The sequence below is a fragment of the Alligator mississippiensis genome, chromosome 4, assembly GCF_030867095.1.
Source record: "Alligator mississippiensis isolate rAllMis1 chromosome 4, rAllMis1, whole genome shotgun sequence".
Taxonomy (NCBI): domain Eukaryota; kingdom Metazoa; phylum Chordata; order Crocodylia; family Alligatoridae; genus Alligator; species Alligator mississippiensis.
This window is the reverse complement of record NC_081827.1, coordinates 118,799,036-118,820,196: the sequence shown is the minus strand read 5'-3', so window position 1 is coordinate 118,820,196 and position 21,161 is coordinate 118,799,036. Positions and strand designations below refer to the sequence as shown.

The 21,161-nt window shown below is 44.0% G+C and overlaps 1 protein-coding gene across 1 annotated transcript; it reads right to left on the bottom strand.

Moving 5' to 3' along the window:
* Positions 1 to 300: 300 nt before the first annotated feature.
* On the bottom strand, positions 301 to 21,161 carry USP18 (ubiquitin specific peptidase 18). Its single transcript, XM_006261828.4, has 11 exons — positions 21,055 to 21,161; positions 13,843 to 14,029; positions 12,173 to 12,269; positions 9,949 to 10,094; positions 8,967 to 9,046; positions 7,627 to 7,773; positions 6,386 to 6,481; positions 4,938 to 5,108; positions 3,217 to 3,348; positions 2,617 to 2,666; positions 301 to 2,143 (listed from the first exon to the last, which is right to left on the bottom strand). The coding sequence occupies exons 2-11, from the start codon at positions 14,003 to 14,005 to the stop codon at positions 2,083 to 2,085; spliced, it is 1,143 nt and encodes a 380-aa protein (XP_006261890.3). The 5' UTR covers positions 14,006 to 14,029; positions 21,055 to 21,161; the 3' UTR covers positions 301 to 2,082.

Sequence of the window (21,161 nt, the reverse complement as noted above, 5' to 3'; positions counted from 1 at the left end):
TTATGCTACTTAAAGCATAACAGTCTTCAAAATAAATTATATTAAATATCATATATTTTATCTTCCTAGAAGTAGAAAAGGCACTAGATGCTCTGGTAATAGGCATATCAGAAAGGAAGTAAATGATAATAGATACTATTAGAGATACTTTTTGTCTATGTCACTGTTTGTATAATCTGAAGTGTCCATTTTTCTAATATTTCAGGCTGAATGTCATCTCTGTCTCAAGGAATAGAAATAGCTGGAGTTCTAAAAATCCAAAATAGTGTCCTGATGGCTGATACTGCCCTGGGTTCCTAAAAAAATGGTAAGGATAAAAGCTGACTGCATATGACAATGCCTATTTCAGAACTCTCAATTGTCACCCTCTGGGTTTTTGCCCAGCCCCATAATACAGGTAATAGTGCAGCAGCTGCACAGTCCCCACAATCTTCTATACACTATTCTAAATCAACCACAGCACATCAAATAACTGGTCTTATTGGTGAGAAATGTTCTCCTACCATTCAAGCTGGGAGAACATTAAAGGGTCCTCTCTGGCGAGTGTTACCCTGTCATAACTAAGCACTTGTCCACCTCCAGGCCACTTCCATACCTGACTGCCTCCAACAGTCCCTCTTCTCACTTTTAGCCACTCTCCTACTTGCACCCCGCTCAGTTCCACAGCTCTAAGGCTCCGTAGCCATTGGGATCTATCTGGCACCAAGTCACTGGGGCTCTTATCTTCTTTAGTGGTCTGACAAACTGCTCGATCTTCCATAGCTTACCTCATATGTAGTCCCCAGGTTGGGTGGAGCTGCAAGAAGGTGGGCCTCTTCCCCTTAAAGAGACCGTTACCCACTTCACTAAAACCGCTAAGTCCCTTCTCTTACAGCACAGTTCAAGGACCTGTGACACTGTGGCATCTGAGGCCTCAATGAAAGAATGCACCTAATTTCCCATTGATCTTCATAAACAACAGGCATCCATTCTGAGCCAAAGGCACTAGGAAGTCAGAAGCACATAGCAGGGCATGAAGATTTTTCTGCAGGGATCATGGGATTCACTTTATAACCAGCTGCTCTCTCCAGCACTGCTGAGGAGTTAGCAAGAAATGCACTGGAGGAGCAGCTCCACCTAAAAGCACGTTTACAATGTTGTGCCATTCAAAGATACCTGAACTGGATACCAGCAGCAGGATTACTGAATTTGTGCAGCACTGCCTGCACTCTGCCTCTCAACAGAGCTAACTGCACTGGCTTGTGTTGCACTTACACTGCTGTACTGCTTCTGTTACCCAAGCTCACTCCAGCATTTGCATGGATTTCATTGTGCTCGCTAGTGGAAAGCGGACGAGGAAAAGGGTACAGTCATTGGCTGCAGCAGCTGTGAGCAACAGGGACAATTCCTATAAATCAGAAAAATGATGGGAAAAACAGAAAATCTAGGCATGCTGAAGTTATAGCTCCCCTTCCCCTGTTTCAAGGCTCTTTCTGAAAAATTGTTACTCAGCTTTGAAAACATTGGCCTTCTGGAACTTCCTTTCAGCCACAACACTTGACCCTGTTCTCTTGTGAAGCCAATGACAAAATGTCCCTAATCACCATCTGACCTCCTGAACTTCCTATCCACCAGTGGCCCTCCACACACACCCACACATTCCCTGTGATTCCACTTGATCAAAACTCCTACCATAATTCCTGTTTTAAGAAGCAAATCTCTGGGTTGTTATCAATTTCCTGTTGTGCTCCATCCCAGAAGTAGTTGCCTATCAAGCAAGTCTTGCAAAGATATCTCCAAAAATCTCTTGGACATCCTTCTGGAGAAAAGGTGCTATATAAATACAAAGAGTCTCATACACATCCAGGGCTCTAGTAAACGGACATCAAAAGGGGAAACTTGTAGTTCTACAATGCACCTCAGTGGCCGAGGTCCAGGCCTCTTTTCAAGTGGCTCTTCTGTTAGGCTTCATTCAAAAATTGTGAGGCTGCAAATGGAGCTCTGTAAAAGGTCTCTCACTCTGCAGTGAAAAATGGATTTTCAGACATTCTCCTTGAAGAGTGTTTTACCTCCATAGTAAAGGCAGGGCCTGCCCTGAGACTTTCATGGATGAGGCTGTTGAGGATTCTTTTTCATGTAAACCAAGAGATAGGCAGTTTCACCCCTGGAGAAGGAAAAAAAAGGAAGGGGATCAAGATGACTGTAGTTAGATGCTCCAGTTTGCCTCTTTTCAGTTTTGCTACTGGAGGTAATATGACTTAACCTTCCTGTCACTTCTGAGACAGGGCTGTAACTGTGATAAACTAAAGGTGATGTGCCTGACAAAACAGATTTTCTCCGTGTCTTGCTTTCTTATGATTTATCAATATATGAGAGAGGGAGGGGAGAGAAAGTGGGTTTTAGGGGATACCGACAGAAGTGCATAGTACATCACTATCCCTATGGTCTGTGTGATACTGAAGGTGAATAAGGAATAATAAGATCATTGTCACTCACAGACTTGTGACTATACAGTACTAATCAGCCAGGCAATTACTATGAGAATCAATTCATTCTAGAGAAATAAAGTTTAGATTGTTTTCCACACTACCACAAAGCTCCAGAGTGACTCTCAATAAAATGGAAATATGCCCTTACCAGCGCAGGTCCGCATTTCCGTAGGTACATTTAATATCATCCCATGATACCTGTAAGAAGCCAAGCAGCAAAAGAGATGATGTTTAAACACAACAGATAGCATCACAGCCGTTCCCAACAGGGTTCTATGCACTGCCTTTGAATAATTACAGGCCCATCCATCAAGGGGTTCAATGCATGATTGCTGGATGGCCATTTTTGTCAACTGCACCTGAAAATCTTAAGTCACGTGCTTGCAGAAAATTCAAGCCATTCTAATTATTGCAAACTATTACAGAGGGAGGCACTGGGTGCTGTCATGGAGACTATTTCTTATTCTTGTTCTCTTAATCTTAAATAACAGTCACTCAGACTACGGTATCTGTTACGTAAGAAAAGCACAGCACTTCTAATAACTGGTCCATTTTCTCAGTGGAGAGTGAACTGCCATTTACAATGCTACAGATTTACAGCGGAAAGGCACAAGATGGAGAAGAGAACTCAGTACCCATTCAGTTGTGCACATCTCCTTGAACTAGAAGTGCTTTTTGTAAGCCTAGGCAGAGACTAGAAAGAGTGAACAGCAGAAAAAACTGAAGAGTTGGGGCTCTGTTTCCTCACCTGGCAGACACTGGAATCATTGAAGCAGTACCACTGGTGGTCTGTAAGGCTCCGAGTATAGGCACAGTAGTGGCCAAAGTTGGCTGATCCCAAGTGAGCAACAACAGCAAAGAGATCATACTGCCAATCAACCTAAAAAGAGCCACAAAGAGCAACATTTTCACTGCAGCAGCCTCAAACTGTTGAGCAGAGATGATAACACAACAGAAGTTATTGTCTTCATGAGAAATATGCCTTCTGCCCCACAACAAGAGGGGGCAGTGGCAGATTAAGATTTACTGGGGCCCTGGGCAAATAGGAAATTGGAGGCCCCCCACCAGGCAAGGGCAGTTTCCCTCTGCACCCACCAAGGGCCTGCAGCTGGGCCAGCCCAGCCTCCTTTGTGCATCTGGGGTGAGTTAGGGGGTGCAAGGTGAAGGCAGCCTCAGCCCTGGCCTAAACCAGCCCCTCCATCCAGCAGATGTTGCACAGCTGGGGCTTCAGTCCCCCAGTGCTGTTGGATGGGCTTGGGCCAGGGCCTGGGCCAAGGCCAGGGCTGGCCTGGGGGTGAGGGGTGGGGCATGGAAGCCACTGCCACACACATGGAGTTCCACACCCACCCCTAGCCCCTGGCCCTGGTCCTGGCTCAACTGAAGGGGAAGAGGTGCACGCTGCCTGCCCTGGATGCCCATGACCATGATACCTGCCTGGACTGTGATGCCCCTAGCACCCCAGGGGTGCCCCGAGAGGGAGCAAGACAAAGATAGCCTTGTCCTGAAGATCATTTTCTTCAGTTTTGCCTAAAGGGAATTCAGTTTGAATATCCTGTTCTCCCAAACATCCATTTACTTATTTAGGAACCTAAGCCCTATTTAGACCTTTGTTAATCAAGACCTTTGAAACCAAGGTTTTCAGGGCTTCATAATCATTATGGGTGAGATAAGATGGGCACAGCAGTCTTAAATGCCTTAATCTTATTGCCCACATAGCCCAAAGATATACCTGTAAACAGGAAAGTCCCATGGACGTTAGGGGGAATAGGACTATGGCATACCAACAAAACTGCTTTGCAAACAAAAAAGATAACCTCAAGCCCTTGCTGGTACTATACCCTCCTTCATTACAGGAAGGTTAACCAATAGATCCACATAGAAGCAGATCTCCCACCTATGTATTTGCTCTGCTAATACTAACTCTTCCACAGGGACAGAAATGGATCCCTGCTAATCACAGCTCCATGAGATACGGCAGTGTCCAGGTTGCTCTGTGTGGACTGCCCACATCCTGACTTCCCATCCAGTGTGAAATGCCAGCTTTGCTGCTCATTACCTCTCTGGTATCCATGAAATGGGTTTACAGAGCAAGGCAAGAGTTGCCAATTAAATACTGGTTATGATTAAGTAAGACATAAAGGTTTGTTCTTCTCTGTAACAACTGGAAACGGAGCAGCACTGGGAAAATTATATTACTAGTCTCAAAAAAATATACAGGTTCAGGATTTTGAGATAGCAAGCAGCTTAGTCTGCTGATTTAGCCTAAGTACAAAACTTGCAAAATGACAAAAAGTTAAAATCACAGGGTATGTGACAACGTTAGGTACAGGTTAAGCCCAGAGTCTAACCCCCTTACAATGGTACCGATCAGTGAGATAGATGTCTCTCTGACTCATGAGTCTATTGAATGAACAGAAAAAAAGGGTAGGTGATCTGTCTCTTTAGGTGAAATGAAATAAACCATCTCACCTTGTCTTTGGCATCTGTGTGACACTGCTCTTGTGTCAGGATGTCATTGAAATTGAGGCTTTGTGGGAACGGTAGTGAATGGCTGATCTTCTGAGTCCTAGTGGATTTCTTGCAGTAGAACCGTTTTAGATGAAGGGTTAAGGTCAGTGGCAGATGTTTTAGCCTTGTGCCCTGCAATGCAATAAACACTGGAGCTGAAGACTAAGGAATCGAGAGAGATTTAAGATGTTAAGACCAACATGAATGACTTTAGGATATAGAGTGGTCTGTGCTACAGTGAATTAAGTCCCCTGCTTTTCATTTTAGAAATTCAAAGTCTGCTTGACTGGAAATGCTAAAGGTTTACATACACACCGGATTATAAACTATGTAAAGAATCCATAACCACAAAATATCCAGGCTGTACCATGGTTTGTATCTTAGTCTTCAGGTGTTCATTCTGTGCATTACTTCTCTGTCTCTCTTTTATCCTTCCCTGAAGCATGTAGCTCTCTGTGTGGTTAGACAAGACTACAGGAGGTAATGGAGGGATAAATGCAATCATGGCTATAGTGACAGAAGTTATAATTTAGAGTTGCTCCCTAGTTTGAAGAGTTGGGAGTTTTAGGAAATGGTTAGTGAGTTAGGAGACTCAGGTAGTAGTTAGTTAGAGAGAAAAAGGATCTGCAGAGGTTAGCCTATTGCCCCCCATTAAAGTTTGTTGTTTAGTTCTCACTCATGTATGCCTGTGTTCATTGAAACCAATGGTCACTACACTGGCAACATGTGAGATGCGCAGAGAAGCATTGTAGGATACTGCCATGAGTAGTGGGGCTTCCCTGCAGGGTGGTTGAGAGGTAGGTCCATAGACAATTTCCCCTTCAGCAAGTGCCTACAAAGAACACCTTAAGTGGTCTATCCTATCCTGGACAACATGTACCTTAGACAATACATGCTAGAAGGTTTTATATTTTTCTTACACTTTGGCAACACTCAAATATCTTATCAGTTCAATAAAGTCTCACTGATGAGTTGGAATTGGGGTTTGTTTACAGCCTCTGTCACTCTAGCAACATAACCAAGTCAGGAGAGTCCTGTAGTAGAGAAACAGCAAAGTCCAACAGAAGGTATTTTTGTGCTGGTGTAGCTACAACACTTTGTCACGGGTGCTGACAGACATGCAGGGCCCCGCTCAAACTCATGGCGCTTTATATAAAGCACCACGAGTTAGTGACCACCACTCCCCTGGCCCAACAGACATTCTACAAACTCTCTGTTCCAGTGCTTTACTACTCTCCTTTTGCAAGTTTTTCCTAATATCTAGCCTAAACTTCCTCTGCTATAAGTTGAGACTGTTACTCCTTGTTCTGTCATCTGCCACTACTAAGAACAGTATAGCTCCATCGTCTTTTTAGCCACCCTTCCAGCAGTTTCCTATTTTACAGGAGTTCGAGAAAATATTTGCTTACCTGCAGACATGGTGTTTTCTGCTTACACTGTTCACAGAAACACATGTCATTGCCAGTCAGCTGTTCAGGCTGGAAAAAGCACTGTAGGGAATCCTCCTAGAAATACATACAAGGTTTCTGTCAGTCAAAAACAGGAACTGAATTCATCCAAGTTAGATTTCTACACTTCTTCATTTCAAGGGATTTAGTATAAAGGCCCATACACAGAAGAGATGTGCAATTTCAAGGTGCCTGGTAAAGGAAGTAGGGTTTTTTTCTCTTGCTTTTTTCTGATAAATAAAATAAAAAAGATTTTACTTCTTTAGTTTTATTTTTAACTATTTTGTTATAAGTTAGACCAGTGGTGCTCATCCTTTTGGCCCTGTGGGCCAGATGAGTAGTAAAGGATCCGTCTCCAGGCTGGATTTGACCTTGGGGTCTAGCATCCCCTCGCTTCCTCCACACATCAGGATTGGACTCTGGTGGCTTAGCACCACCCCCTCCTAGCCTGTGTGCAGGGATTGCATCCCTGGGGTCTGGGACCACAACTTCCCACCCCCCATATGCTGGAATTGAGTCCCAGGGGGCTGGCACTGCCCCCCTCAAGCCAGAATTGGGCCCCACCAGCCTGGTACCACGCTCTCCCAGCCTCCCACACTGGGATTGGACCCTGGGACCCAGTGCCACCCTACCCAGCCCTGTTTTCTGGGATTGGGCACCAGATCCACCACACAGAGCTCAGGGCTCCCTTTGGGTCTGGAGATTTGGCAGCAGGGGTATAGTGCCACCACTCCCCTGATACCAAATTTCCAGATCCATGAGGAGTCCTGCAGGTCATATGACAGCACTGCAGGCTGGATCTGGCCTGCAGACTGGAGGTTGAGCACCCCTGCAGTAGACAAATCCCCTGTTTCAGAATTCAGCAATCACTCTTCACTCTAAGGTACAGTACTGTGATATCTAAGCTCTGCGGATTACATGCAGCTATTACTATGTGTTTTAGACAGAGAGGGAACAGTGAACCGGATACCAAAATTATAACCTCCTTTCAGAAAGGAGCCTCAAGAGCTCTATCTTCCATGTGGAATTCCTCCAGGGACAAGTAGAAAAGACAAGGGTTAAATAGCACCCCAGCATAGATACTAGATAGATACTAGACATGGCTTCTAGGAGAGGAGGCTCTTGAATCAGATTCCAGTGCCTTAGTGAAGTTGACTCTTCCTCCTAATAAAGGGCACAGTGAGAAGGGATGCTAAACCTACCAGTGTCCTCAGCAGGTAAGATCTGGAATCAAACATTGGGAGTGGGAGAGTTATCATGTGGCTGTCCCTGTTTGTTTCAAAGGAACACCTCTGGCAAACCAGGTACTCCTGCACCCAGATAGTGTACAAAGCAGTCAGCCTTTCCACCTGAAAGGGTAAAAAAAACAACAAGAAATGGATACAAATCATATAGCACATCTGCTAGTGGCTGTACTTGGACACCTCACTGATGTAGTGTCGCTTCTTTAGGGCTTGAAACCAGATCTGGCACTTCTCTAGAAAGAGAGTACCTCATAGCATTGAAATAGGGACTCTATAAATGCCTCACAGAAGTTACAGGGGTTTAGGTTTAGGTTGTTAAACAGATGAACTGCTGTTGTAGCAGATACATATATATAAGACATCTACATGTATGTAATGTAAGAATCACATGCAGCTGACAGGTGTTCATTTAAAGGAGTGATGAAATATAATCCCTGATCCTGAAAATCATGTCCCTTTCCATGCCAAATGTGCCTGGCAAGATGCATGATTTTGGAATCAATTCCCAATTGCACCCTACTAGTCAGTGCAGAATCATGATTCCAGGCTCCCCTGTACTAGGAAGTTGAAGGCCCTGTGCCCCACAATCCACTGGTTTTCAGATGGCTCCACCACTTCAGCAGGGCCGGTTGGAGATCTGGTGCAGTCCTAGTCCTGCCACATGTTCAATTTAAGATGTGATGGAAACCAGCCACAAAAATTAACAGACTAATAGCATCTTAAGTGTAATGTCTCCCAAGGGCCATATCTTTGTACCAAACCTACAATGTGTGTTTGTCTCCTGCATAAATACATTGAGCTATTGGTTACTGCTTGTTCATAGCCTAGGAACCTCTCATGAAAAAAACTGCCTCCATTAAACATGTAAGCGGTGGCTGGCAGTAACTGAAGGAAGCTGACAGATACTAAGGCAAGGAGCAGTGACCATTTAAAAATAACATTGACTCATACTTCTGTAAATCTGGAATTGGAAGAAAACTGAGATTACCAAACCTGTTTTTGTAAAAGATTTTCCTTTTCTATATTAACAAGTAGCTCCCGCAACAAGGATAATTATCCCTTTGGCCGGGCCTGAAAGAAGTTCAACTGAAATTTAATTGAAACTTGAAATGACAAAACCCTTAGCAGCTTGATTCCCGGTGACTGGGAGATAAGAGAGTAGAATCCAAAAGATAAGGGTGGGACTCCTGGACCTAGGACAAAGGCTGGCTGGTAAAAGGGATTCCTGTTAGGAAAAGCAGTAAAAACCCCTCATTCCCAGGGATAGGTTGCATGGCTTTTTCATTCATCACACTTACCAGGTCCATGTTTGTGATTTGACTCTTAATGAGGTTCCAGAGGATCAGTAATAGCTGTGCAGCATCATGCTGGACAAACACTGGACACATCGAGACATTACAAGCTTGGTCAGTATTATGAACAATAAATCTTCCTCCTCTGAACCCCTTTCAGAGACATGAGGTTCCCACCCACTTCTTTGCCTCCAATCCTCCCTAGTCTCCACAGTACACTAGCTGGCTTTCCAACTGATGAGAGAGGCGTGGTTTTTCCTCAGGATCCCCATCAGTGTTGTTTTTGAATATATCTCACTACAGAAAAATGTGAGCCACCTACTTCCAGGCCAGCACTGTTCCAGCAACACTCCCTGCAAGCACAGACTACTAAGGACTAGGCAAGAATGCTACACATGGATCTTCCATGGCAGCCCAAATGGCACATTTAATGACCCAGCTGGATGCAAAGGTAAACTGCTCAGCTGAAAGGCTGAACCTGGCCTTCGTATTGATTTGATGAGTTCTGAATCAGAACAAGGCTTATCTGCTCACAGACTGGGGTGAGTTTGGTATAGTTTAACCACCTATCTTCCTGCCTTCCCTTCCAGCTGACACTATGAAAGAGAGAGCAGCTTCCTCCCCGTAATGACACCAATATAAGAAGACATATCAAGCGATAAGCTACCTCACCCTCTATATCCAGTACATCCCACTCCCCTCTAAGACCCATCTGCTTTCCTTCTCTAGAGCAATGCAGGCTGTTACTTAAGAGCAGGGGCAACCATCTCACGCCCTAGCCAACAGGCAGGTTGTTCTTCAGGATCTACCTCCCCAAATCCCTTTCATCTGCCAATATGGAAATAAGGCCAGCATCTCTAGTCTCTGCTAGTGGGATACAGCACACACCATGTGGCAATATGTCATCACTTCTCCCTTTCCTAAATCAGATGAAAAGGTGGGATAGTACTAGGCGCAACCACATAGGGAATGGTGGGCTGCTGCTTACATTCCACACCGTGCAGTGAGAGACAGCGAGAAAGTTCCAAGGGATATACAGCTTCCCGTTTGCCACGCTGCATCTCCTCCAGCAGCAGGAGCATCTGGTATGGGACATTCTTCCTCTGCTCTGCAGAGCTGAATGGCACTGTGATCCTGTGAACAGAAGAAGCCATAGGAGCTGTGAGCAAGTCTCACAGCTAAGAAGTCTCAGGCATTGTAACCACAGGTGCAGAAGTGGATGGTACACACAGGAGTGTAAGAGGCAACCACAACCTACATGTCTCCAATAAATTAGTAAAGAAAGAAGACTTCCAGCAGGAGGCTGCTGCACTGCCGTGTCCAGCAGGACATACGGCAACTTTTAAAGAGTGATTTCAAAGTTCTACATTGCTCCACCCCTGTATTGGGTGCACAATGGCTGGACCCAAAGGCATCTCTAAGCCACCTTCTGAGTCCAGGGAAGCAAAAAATAATGATAGCACAGTGGGGTCCAGACTCATCTTTTTCTGCTCCTTCTACCCCCAAAACATTCCCAAAATGCTCCCTATCCTGTAGGCCAGGAGCAGGGTTGGTGCAAAGCCTTTATTTAAGCTTTAACTTACAGTCAGAGCCTGTTAGTGGCACGAGGTTAGTACCCTGATAAGTTACAATGATAACTCTTAAGAGGCTACTGCTATTCTAGGGAGTGTAGTCTGAATGCACAATGGAGCAAATGTTCTCAGGAGAAATGTTGCCCGTATGGGTGCTACTGCAAACAAGCATTAACTGGATATGAAAAGGCCCCCTGCTATAGTACTTATCCTGCCATACCAACGTAGAAAGGGACCCTAACAAACTTAAGAGTCAGTCTCATTCTGTATGACAGAAACAGAAAATTTCCACACCTGCAGTTTCTGCTCTTGGTAAGAAATAAGGGAAAGTTGGGAGGGGAAATGGGGTGAAATGGTAACTTGCATCACTCCTTAGAGTGCCTGGGTGTTACCATGAAAAGAGGCGGCTGGTAGATACAATTCAGGACCTAAGTATGCAGTGGAGTTTCGTGACTGTATTTCAACACTGGAGACCTAGATCCAAATTGTACTCCCTTTGTTGTTTGACTCTAACCAGCAATGTCTGTGATAGTTTGAGCTCAGTGCTGTGGAGAGCTAATTATCATCAGGTTTCATTACTGCAAGTAGCTTGGGGATCAGCCTGGATGCTTGATTGATAGAAGGAATAGAACTAATTTTAAAAACTTGATAGACCATACCCTCTGCCAATGAGGTGTCAAGTGCATCAGCCTTTCCCTCCCCTCCCACTTCCCCAAAAATTATCTGTGAGTAGAGAGCTGTGCTTTTGGAACTGTGGCTTAGCTGCTAGTTAGCTCCTTGCTATGAGACCCTTGTTCAATGAGCTGGAAGACCTGGCATCTCCAGGCAAACTGCCCTGTGAACGGACAGTTCATGTAAAAATGGAGTTGAGCAAGCGAGGCAGTGGTAGTAGCATTACTGGGCGTGTGTAGATGAAATGGGGGCCCTAAATTGAAGCAGTGGGTTTTAAAAAACACCACTTCAATTTAGGGCTGATTAAACCACCCTGTCATGCACACACCCCACTGAGTTACCTGCCTCTCTGACGGGGAGGGGAGGGCGAGCGGCCAGCGGGCCGAGTGGTCCCTGGGCTGCAGGAGGGGGCCTGGTGCTTCCCTCCATGGCAGTGGTGCCCCACCCCCGCTCCCCCTCCCCCTCCCCCTCCCCCCTGCCCAGGTGGCACCCGCCTCCAGGCAGCTGGCTCAGGCAGTTCCGCGGGGTACTGCAGCCACAGGGGGAAGCACCAGGTCTTTCCGCAGCTCTGGCAGGCAGGCTCCGGGGGGAGAGGGGGGCGAAAATCAGGCTCCCTGATTTTCTTGGATGCAGCCTGCCTTCCCAGGCTGCTGCCAGTCTGCCTGCAAGGCTTTCTGCAGAGCCATGGAGATGCACAGAGCCCGGTGCTTTGCTCCACGGCTGTAGGGGCACCAAACTAAAACTCCTTGAAGGAGCTTTAGTTTGCTGCATCCCAAGTCATTTAAGGCACATTACACCGCCAAATTTCCTACAGCAGCTGGAATTAATGCATAATATGCCGCTGAGGCGTGCAAACACTGACACCATTAAAGCAGTGCAAAAGCATTTAGCCCACTTTGAAGTGTTGTGCACACCGCCTCCTGGTAGTATAAGCTCAGGGAGTAGGCATTCTGCCTGCACATTTCCTACCTTCGCAGTATCACAGTGAAGTGTCTGTTCATGAAAAACACTTGGAGCAAGGAGTTCAGGCAGCAGCTCAGTCCAGTATTGTACAGCCCAATTGCTCCTATAAGCACAGTAAAGAAAGTGAGGATTACACCTTATGTGCTGTGAGAGAGCTTCAGCAGCACTGGAAAGATGGCAAATTTCCTGTTAGGCATTTACAGCTTGCTTAACACACAAGCCCAGCACCTTGGCCAGGATTGTGGAAGCACCAAATCTCCTCCCTCAAAATTGTAAAAAACAACAAAAAACAAATGGAGTGTCATTTGGATATAAGAGGTTTCTTTAGAGCCTTCTGTAGAGGTAGCCCCAAATCATACAGTGTAGATCTGGGTTTGAGCTCATATAGTGCAGATCTGCTCCCCTGGATTCAGTGTTCCCCTTCAGACATATTTCAGATTTGGTTGTCAGTGTCAGGGAAAGGAAAAAAGTTGAGCAAAGGGCAAGGAATCATTTTCACTCAGAGCCTCATGAAAAACAAAGGTACACAAGTTTCCCTCCCTTTATGCTGTACTGTACATGAATTCCTGGAAAACAGCGCATAACTCTAATTCGCATAAAGGGAACCCACTTTACAATGTAACAAATAGGGATAGGTTCCAAGACCTCAACTGTTCTGACCCCCAGACCCATTTCTACCACTTTTACAGGACAATTTTGGTACTCAACAACAGCAGACAGTACACACAAGAACAGGGCACTATCGTAATGGGGATGGCAACTACAGAAACACGTGACAGACAACAAATGAGGAGCACAGATCCATGTAGGAGACTATATTTTGGCACGTGTCACTCCCACAGTGCACTGCACAAAGCAGCTGACTTAGGGCTTCCACCACACTGATTGCATAAGAGTGAATTTACCTCGCATATAACACATTTTTGGTATAAAAAGAGTCATCGCATAGGAGTGAATTCACACATACAGAACCTGCATAAAGCAAGGGAAACTGTATTTTGTGCTGAGTGAAGGTGGGGGTCAGTGATGGGTACTTCTGAAAAGTTTTACTTTTGGAGTAATCAGCTCCACCCAGAGAGAGAGAGAGAGAGACGCATAGCAGTGAGGAAATGACTATAATGGATGATAAGGAGACCAGGGTTCCAGCAATTTATGCATACAGCAGGGGCAGGAAATTATTTTGGGTGGAGGGCTGCTTACTGAGTTTTGGCAAGACATCGAGGGCCACATGACAGGCAGCCAGGGGCAGATAAATATTAATTTTCTAAATTTTTTAGGGGCCCTGTGGGCCAGACAGAATGCCCTGGCGGGCTACATCTGGCCCCCGGGATGCATTTTGCCCACCCCTGGCATAGAGTGAATGGGGATGAAGAGTGACACAGGCAACATCTAACCTTCTTCAACTGTCATGATGAAGCCACCCAGTCTAAGATTTTGCAAGGAAGACGCCATTTGGGATCATTTTCCATAAAGTACAAAGCTTTCACTTGGTAGGACCAAATATGCTGTCCTGGTATTTAATTTATAAGAATCCTCCATGTGTGAAATCAAGCAAAAAGAAAAAGAATTGCGGGAGAGAGAGAGAACGAAGAATTCAAGAGAAAGTGAGGGAGAGTGAGCAAAACACAGAAAAATAGCATGAGAAAGAGGGAGAGAAATTTTTAAAAAAGCATTACCATTATTTAAGTCTGCCACACCATAGACAGATATTAGCTTCTGATCTCTGTTCTTCATAACTTTCCCTGTATCCTTTTCTACTTCTGCTGCTGCCTTCATGTTGAGATTCACTGGCAGCTCTGATTTGTTGCTTCTCGTTTCTCGTCCAGTTCCCTGGCCCATGAACGGCACTAGGCAACACAAAAACTAAAAAGTACATAGAAAGGTTGGAAAGATGTATAGTACATAGCAAAATAAAATTCATTTTGTCATTTGAAGTTTTCACAGAGAAAAAGATGGAATGTCAAGAAATAAATGTTACTATCATCATTATGTTTTGGTGTGTTTGAGCTGGCACTCCAGGTCTGATGTGAATTAGCATGGCAGGAAGGATGAGGATCTCACTGCCACTGCACTTTCTATATTTGTTTTGTTGCTAAATATAGGTACAGACAGAAGTGTAGCTCCCCATTCTAACTCATGGCGCTTCACAGAAATATTGATATTAAAAGTTTACAGATTACTAGCTTATAACCAGAGCTGCACTAGGTTAGCAGCCAAATATCTTGAAGACTTTGTTTGCTTCAGATGTTTTCATGTGACCAGGAAGCCAGGGTTCTGTGCATTTTCTCATTACAATGACATGACAAGGCCAGGACAAAAAAAGTAATTGCCACATGATGAAACCTCAAAAAATAGTACAATTTTTCCACACTTATGAATCCTGCAGTTGCAGCACCCTCTAGTGAAAAAATTGTGAATGTCCCCTGGAAGGAAGGTCTGGTATTGAATATTACATAGATATCTGTCAAATAGAAAAGAGAGTTGCAACAAATAATCAGCCTTTTAACAGAGTGTTCTGCTGTGTCTGTTAAAAGGAACCTTTTATTCCACAACAAACCTGGTGAATTCTCAGAAGGGCAAATCTCAGCTTTTCCTGCCTTTAAACTGACGAGTTGTTTATTTGTCTGTTTTGTTTTAAAATGGCCTGAATCCCTACTCCACCACTCCGGACTGAGATTTTAAAGGAGCCTAATGAAATTAGGCACCCAGCTGCTACTGAATATTGTTTGTGCTTCTTTCAAAACTTCCATCCCTATTGGTTTAATAAGACTTTTACAACTCTCATTAAGCAAAGGCATCTTGAGAGTATCCTTACCTTTAAGGACTGGGCCCACAGAATCCACCAAATAACCACAATAAAGCTAAAAGATGCTTTCAAGCAAAGCAAATGGACACCAGATACTGTCTATCCACCTGCATGTTTGTTTATCCCAAATTGAGAATCACCCTCCAAATAATCACAACCCACCCAAAAATGCTGGAGTTCAACATAATACAAATGATAGCTTACAAAGCATTAGACCTGGAAATCAACTTCAGTGTCCTGAAAAGGTAAGGACCAAAGGCTTTTTAATATAAGTAGAGTATTCACTGTCTCACATATAAGCTACATTAAGTATCTAAATGATGCCCAAGATATAATAACCACTTAGGAAGAAGAGTTAACTAGAATCCAAATAATTCACTACTTCCCTGGAAGCTGGGGCTAGGCTAGGAAAATAGTATTTTTAGTATCATAGGGCTGATCCTACCAGATGCCAGGAGACCAGATTCTCAAAAGTACTTGGGCACTTTCATATGTTTTAAAATCTGATTCTAAGTGGATGTGGAGGTGCTTCTTTAATGGAGGTAAGGGACAGGGATTTAGTCTTAGGGTTTGACCAATCTGGGGAAATTTGGAACAGTGTAAATACATTAATGCAATACCAAATGAAGTAGATGGTGGGCATGTCTACACAAGATACATTACTACACAGTAAACTAATCTAGTAAAGCATGATTGAGGCACAGGGCTGGGAAGCAGGCAGCTGTCTGGGGCAGGGAACAGTTTCCCAGCCCCTGACCCAATCCACTTATCAAGGAACGAGTCTGGGAGGCAGCTGCCATGGAGGCAGGACAGCTACCCCCACATCCCCCAGAGCCAAGGCCTGACCCCAGGGCCCCCTGCCAGCCTGGGGCTGACACCTGGGAGAGCCTGGAGCCCCCCTGGTTGCTGTAGGGGGGGCAGAGCAGGGCAGGAGTAGCCCTGTACTGAACCACTCCTGTCAGGAGCAAATTTGTTCCCAACAGGTCCATGTATAGACATGCTCCTGCGGAAAGCTTACTGTACCTTATTTTACTGTGCAGTGGGAGCATTTACACAACACAGTAAATCCACACTAGATTAATTCTACTGCACAATAGCCCGGCAGGCAAAAATTGTGCCAATGCACTAATGTGCAGTAGAATTAGCCTACCGCACATTAGGGCTGTGCAAAATTTCACCAGCTGTTTCGATTCGACACTGTTTCGACTCATTTTGAGCTCAAAACAAAGGGCTTCGAAACAGCCCCGAAACAAAACGAGGTTAGTTGAAATGTTTCAAAGCAGCCAGCAGCAAGGTGGTGGGAGACAGGAGAGAACCAGAGCTGCGCTCCCAGCAGCAGCCCGGAGCACAGCCCTGGCTCTCCCCGTCTCCCAGCGCCGGGCGGCAGGAAGCCAATCACAGTGCAGGGGAAGGGAACTGAGCCCAGGCTCAGTTCCCCTCCCAAGCGCTGCAATCAGGCTGGGGAAAGAAACTGAGCCCAACTGCTCAGTTCCCCTTCCCATCCCCTCCCCAGCTGGGCTGAGTTCCCATCCCCCACGCTAAATCAGGCTGGGGATGGGAAGTTCCTTTCCCCAGCCAGATGGTCAGGCAAAACGTTGAAACAGCGTCGAAACAGCCTCACTGTTTTGACAAAGCGAAATGGAACAGCTGTTTCGACTCGAAATAAAATTTGAAACAAAACACTGTTCCATCCAAACCTCGAAACTGAAGTCGAAATGGAACAGTGCTGTTTTGCACAGCCCTACTGCACATTAGCATCACAAAAAAAACATGCCCTGGCGCTACTGTCAAGCAATGCTGATTACAGTACATTAAGGTACTACCTGTTATTAGAAGTACTAAACGGAATGCGCCGTGATTATGGTGAATTAATTAATATGCAGACACACCCAGTCATCTTAAAGCACATTAATAGCTTGTGTAGACACACCCACAAAGTCTTAGCTGAGACAGGCACAGGGACCAGGAAGCAAGCAACATTTCCTATTCAACAGCCCACATGGGAGAGGGTAAGGGGGAGAGCTAAACAGAGACAAAAATAAGGTGGAGAAAATTTGTGGAAGCAATTACAGTTTATGAAAAAAGAGGACCAGAACATCAGGCCAGTCAGAACCAGAAGATTTGGGCAGGTGAAAAGTATTTTTAATTGGTTATAGAAGAGAAGAGGAAATAAAAATAAGACTGAAAGGTGCTGAGAAAAGGGAAGGCAGACAATGTAAAAGGATTAATAGAGGGGAGGTGTCAGAGAGATCAAAAGTGGGAAAGAATACTGAAGGGAAGGAATGCTAGAGAGGACAGAGGAGAACAGGGCAACACTTAAAAAAACAGAGGCTGAATCAAAAAAGAAAGAGAGAAAACTGCAGTTTCTACAGTAACTGACACCTTTAACCTTCTAAAATACAGGCAAACCTGGTTGTAATCTATAAAGAGATGGGGAAATTTTTAGGATAAGTGGCTAAATGTCTCCTTTTATAGGCAGACAAGGTTCTCTGGGCGAATCTGATATCTTTTATTAGACCAACTTAAATAGTTGGAAAAACAATTATTAAGCAAACTTTTGGGTTCAAAAACCTTTCGCCAGGCTAAGGAAGTTTCTGCAGTGTGTGTGCTCTTCCCGGATGGAATGAAAAGTAAAGAAGCCAGCGGCTGGGCTGGTATGCATACAAGACAGATAGTCCATGAAAATGTAGATTGAGGAGTCAATGGGTGAGAGACAGGCTGGAGTTGGGTTTGGGGGGGGGGGGGGGGGAAGGAGAGAGAAGGGGGATGAATAGTGGAGAGATACCTGGGGAGTAAGATATCAGGCAGGTTATAATGCGTCATAAATCCAATGTCTATATTCAGTCCACGATATTTAGTATCCAGGGGATTGATGAAGTGGAGTTCATAGGCTCGTCTCTGGGAAGCATTTTGTAAGTTTCCTTTGAGAATCAGGACTGAGACATTGGAGGGAGAGTGGTTTTCTTGTGAGGAATGTGCCCCCACAGGTAACTGGGTATTTCTGTCTTTGGTAGATTTCCGGTGTGCCTTTTATAGTGCATTAGTCTTAGCTATGGCAAACCAGACAATTTCTAAAAAAGTCAAACTTTTTCAATGCATAAAAAAAAAGTGGCTGTGGTTATCCTAAAGCTATCTGGCTAATTTAAATTTGCTAAATAGTGTTGAATTCACCAGGTAGTTTCAACTGGGAAAAAAAAATCAGATTCATAAAACTGCCTGACAAGGAGGTGGTTCCCTTTTTTACCAGCTAGCCCAGTGGTCAAGCCACAAACTAGGATGTGAGATGACTAGGCTGCTTCTGCTTCTGCACAGTCAGAACTTACCATATTTTGAATCTGAATCACCTTCCTTCTAAGAAAAGTGGCCAGTGACTACACTGCAGGGGATTCTGGTCTGTAAGTAGGTGGAAGAAGGGTGAAGGGTGCTCTCAATTTTTGCTGTTCTATTTTGTACTAAATACATAAATAGTTATTGGAGCAGTGCCAGGGAGCTGTGTGAGTGCCCCAGTCACCAACCTATATCTCTCTTGCTTTCTAGGATTCAGTGAATATTTTAGTACCTTATATAATGTTATCAGAAATAACAGTAAAAAGTGTAGAACAACTTATATTAAACTGTATAGCATGCAGAGACATTTTGTTGTGAATGGAGTTAATTTTTTCAATCAAAAAGTATTGCCTATTCAACAGCCACCTTGGGGTTGGGGGGAGAGCTAGATAGAGACAGAAAAGAAATGGAATGATTTGAGGGGGGCAATCACAATTTATGGAAAGAGGAGGAGGAGAACAACAGGCCAGTCAGAACAAGAAGACTTGGGTAGGTGAAAAGGATTTTTTTAACAGGTTATAGAGTGAGCCTTCAAGAAAAAGACAGAACAGAGGTTAGATACAGGGCAGTTATAACAATAGTAGGAACCAAGAAAAGCTTGAGAGCGATGAAGAGTTTTGGACCAAACTCATATTTTTCCAGTTTGGCCACCAAACCAAAAAGGGAAAGAAAAGAATTAGTTGCAACCCTCCCATCATGTGTTATGAGCGCTTAAATTAAGAGCTACTTAATCTAAAAAATGCATTATTGCTAAATTATCAGGTTACATTTTTTCAGACAACATAGAAACTTTAAGATTTTACATTATATTTTAATACAGTACCTTTGCTTTCCAGCGGAGTATTTAGAAATCAGTAGAAAAGTTTTCTTCCCTTTTTTCACAATTCTCTGAACATTTTAAAAACAGATTTTGTAGCAGATCCCTAAGGGTCCCACTTGGCTCACAAAGACTTTGTCCTAGAAAGCTTGGGATTGGGGTGCAGAAGAGCAGTTAAGCTTCTGTTCCACCCAGGAGAGTACACAAACACCAGAAGACTCTCCCTATGCCTGAAGAAGGGTGGTTGTGCCCAAAAGTTTATAAAGAAAATTTTTTCCAACTTTTTATCTGGTTTAATAAAATAAATCACATTTACCCAAAAAAATTTGTCTGTCAAAAAGCAGTTAAGGCATTACACTATTTCTCCAGAGCTGTGAGTCCAGTCCTACTCTGGACTCATGCCATTCCCCGACCCATCCTCCCACGGATATTCAATCCAGCTGTAAAGGGGACGGTAGTTATTTAGGTCTAGGGAATCAAGGGAAGCCAGTTATGATACCAGGTATGTCACTCCCTTTTGAGCTGCTTTAAAACCTTGCATACTTTGACCACACTAGCCTGATAGGCTTGGATGGGTCTCTGACAAGGGACCCCACTGAAACCAGATAAGGACATTTTTTCCCTGGGAACAGAGATGGGGAAAAGATGCTGGTAATGGCATTAAAATCCTTATGGTTTTTCTCAGAATCAGGTCAGGATCAGAATTTTCTCAGGATCAGGTTAAGAATTTTTTCTTATAATAGGATAATAAATGCAATAGCCCTATAATGGTACATGCAATGTCACACATTTCTCTTAAAGAGAGCAGGGAAACCATATATAAGAATGATAATTTTAAAAAATCATTCTAGATAGTGCTGCATAAGACTTTAAAAAAATACCATGCAAAAGGCAAGGATTTCTTAAGGTGATATCTTTTATTCAACAAACTGTGTAGTTGGGATAAAGTTAGACAAGGTTTCAAAAGCTCACATTTGTTTAACTGTATCCCAGCTACGCAGGTCCAATAAAAGATGTTACCTATGGAAGACATGCTGCTCTGCAGGCAGTTGGGGAGGTTAAGTTGCCAGGTCCTTCTCATGCCTGATCTTTATCCTACATGTTTCGGGGTGTAGGTTGTAGCCATGTCAGTCTAAGGATATAGGTGGACAAGGTTCTTTGGGTAAATCCAATATCTATTATTAGACCAACTACAATTTTATGATTTTTTTATTAATTTAAAATGTTATCACTTTCTTTGGGTAAATCCGATAAAACTTTAATTGATCTAATAGAAGTTATCTTTTAACTAAAGATCAATAAAAGATATCGGATTTACCCAAAGACCTCTGTCTGCCTATGTTCTTAGACGGGAACAGCTACAGCCTTTGGGATAAAATTAGATAAGGTTTCAAATTTGATATCTTTTATCAGACCAACTAAAATTGTATTAGTCCATTTTATTTTATTAAAATTTTAATTGGTCTAAGAAAAGATATCGGATTTACCCAAAGAACCTCGTCTGCCTATGTCCTGAGACCGACACGGCTACAAACTTTGGGATAAAGTTAGACAAGGTTTCAAAGCTGGTATCTTTTCTTAAACCAACTAAAATTTTATGATTTTTTTAAATGAATGTAGGTTATCACTTTCTTAAGGTAAATCCAATTCCTTGTATTAGACCAACTAAAACTTGAGTGGGTCTAACACAAGATATCGTATTTACCCAAGGAAAGTGATAACACTCTAAATTCATTGATGCCCCATTATAATTTAGCCTCATTAGAGACTGCATACAAAAAGATTTTGGTTGGTCTAATCAAATTTGACTTGGCTAGTTGGTCTAATAAAAAAAATCTGGAATTTACCCCAAGAGCCTCGTCTGCCTGCTGTCTTTCTCCCGACACCTGGCTGCAGTGCTCCGCTGCCCGGTGCAGAGGGCCGAGGCGCGGTACTTACGGGGGGTGGTGGTCGCTCTGCTCCGCTCCTCCGCCGCCAGGACCTGTGCTCATGGGCAGGGCTCGCTTGCTCTGCCCGGACCGGCGCTGCGCCGCCCCTGAGCAGCA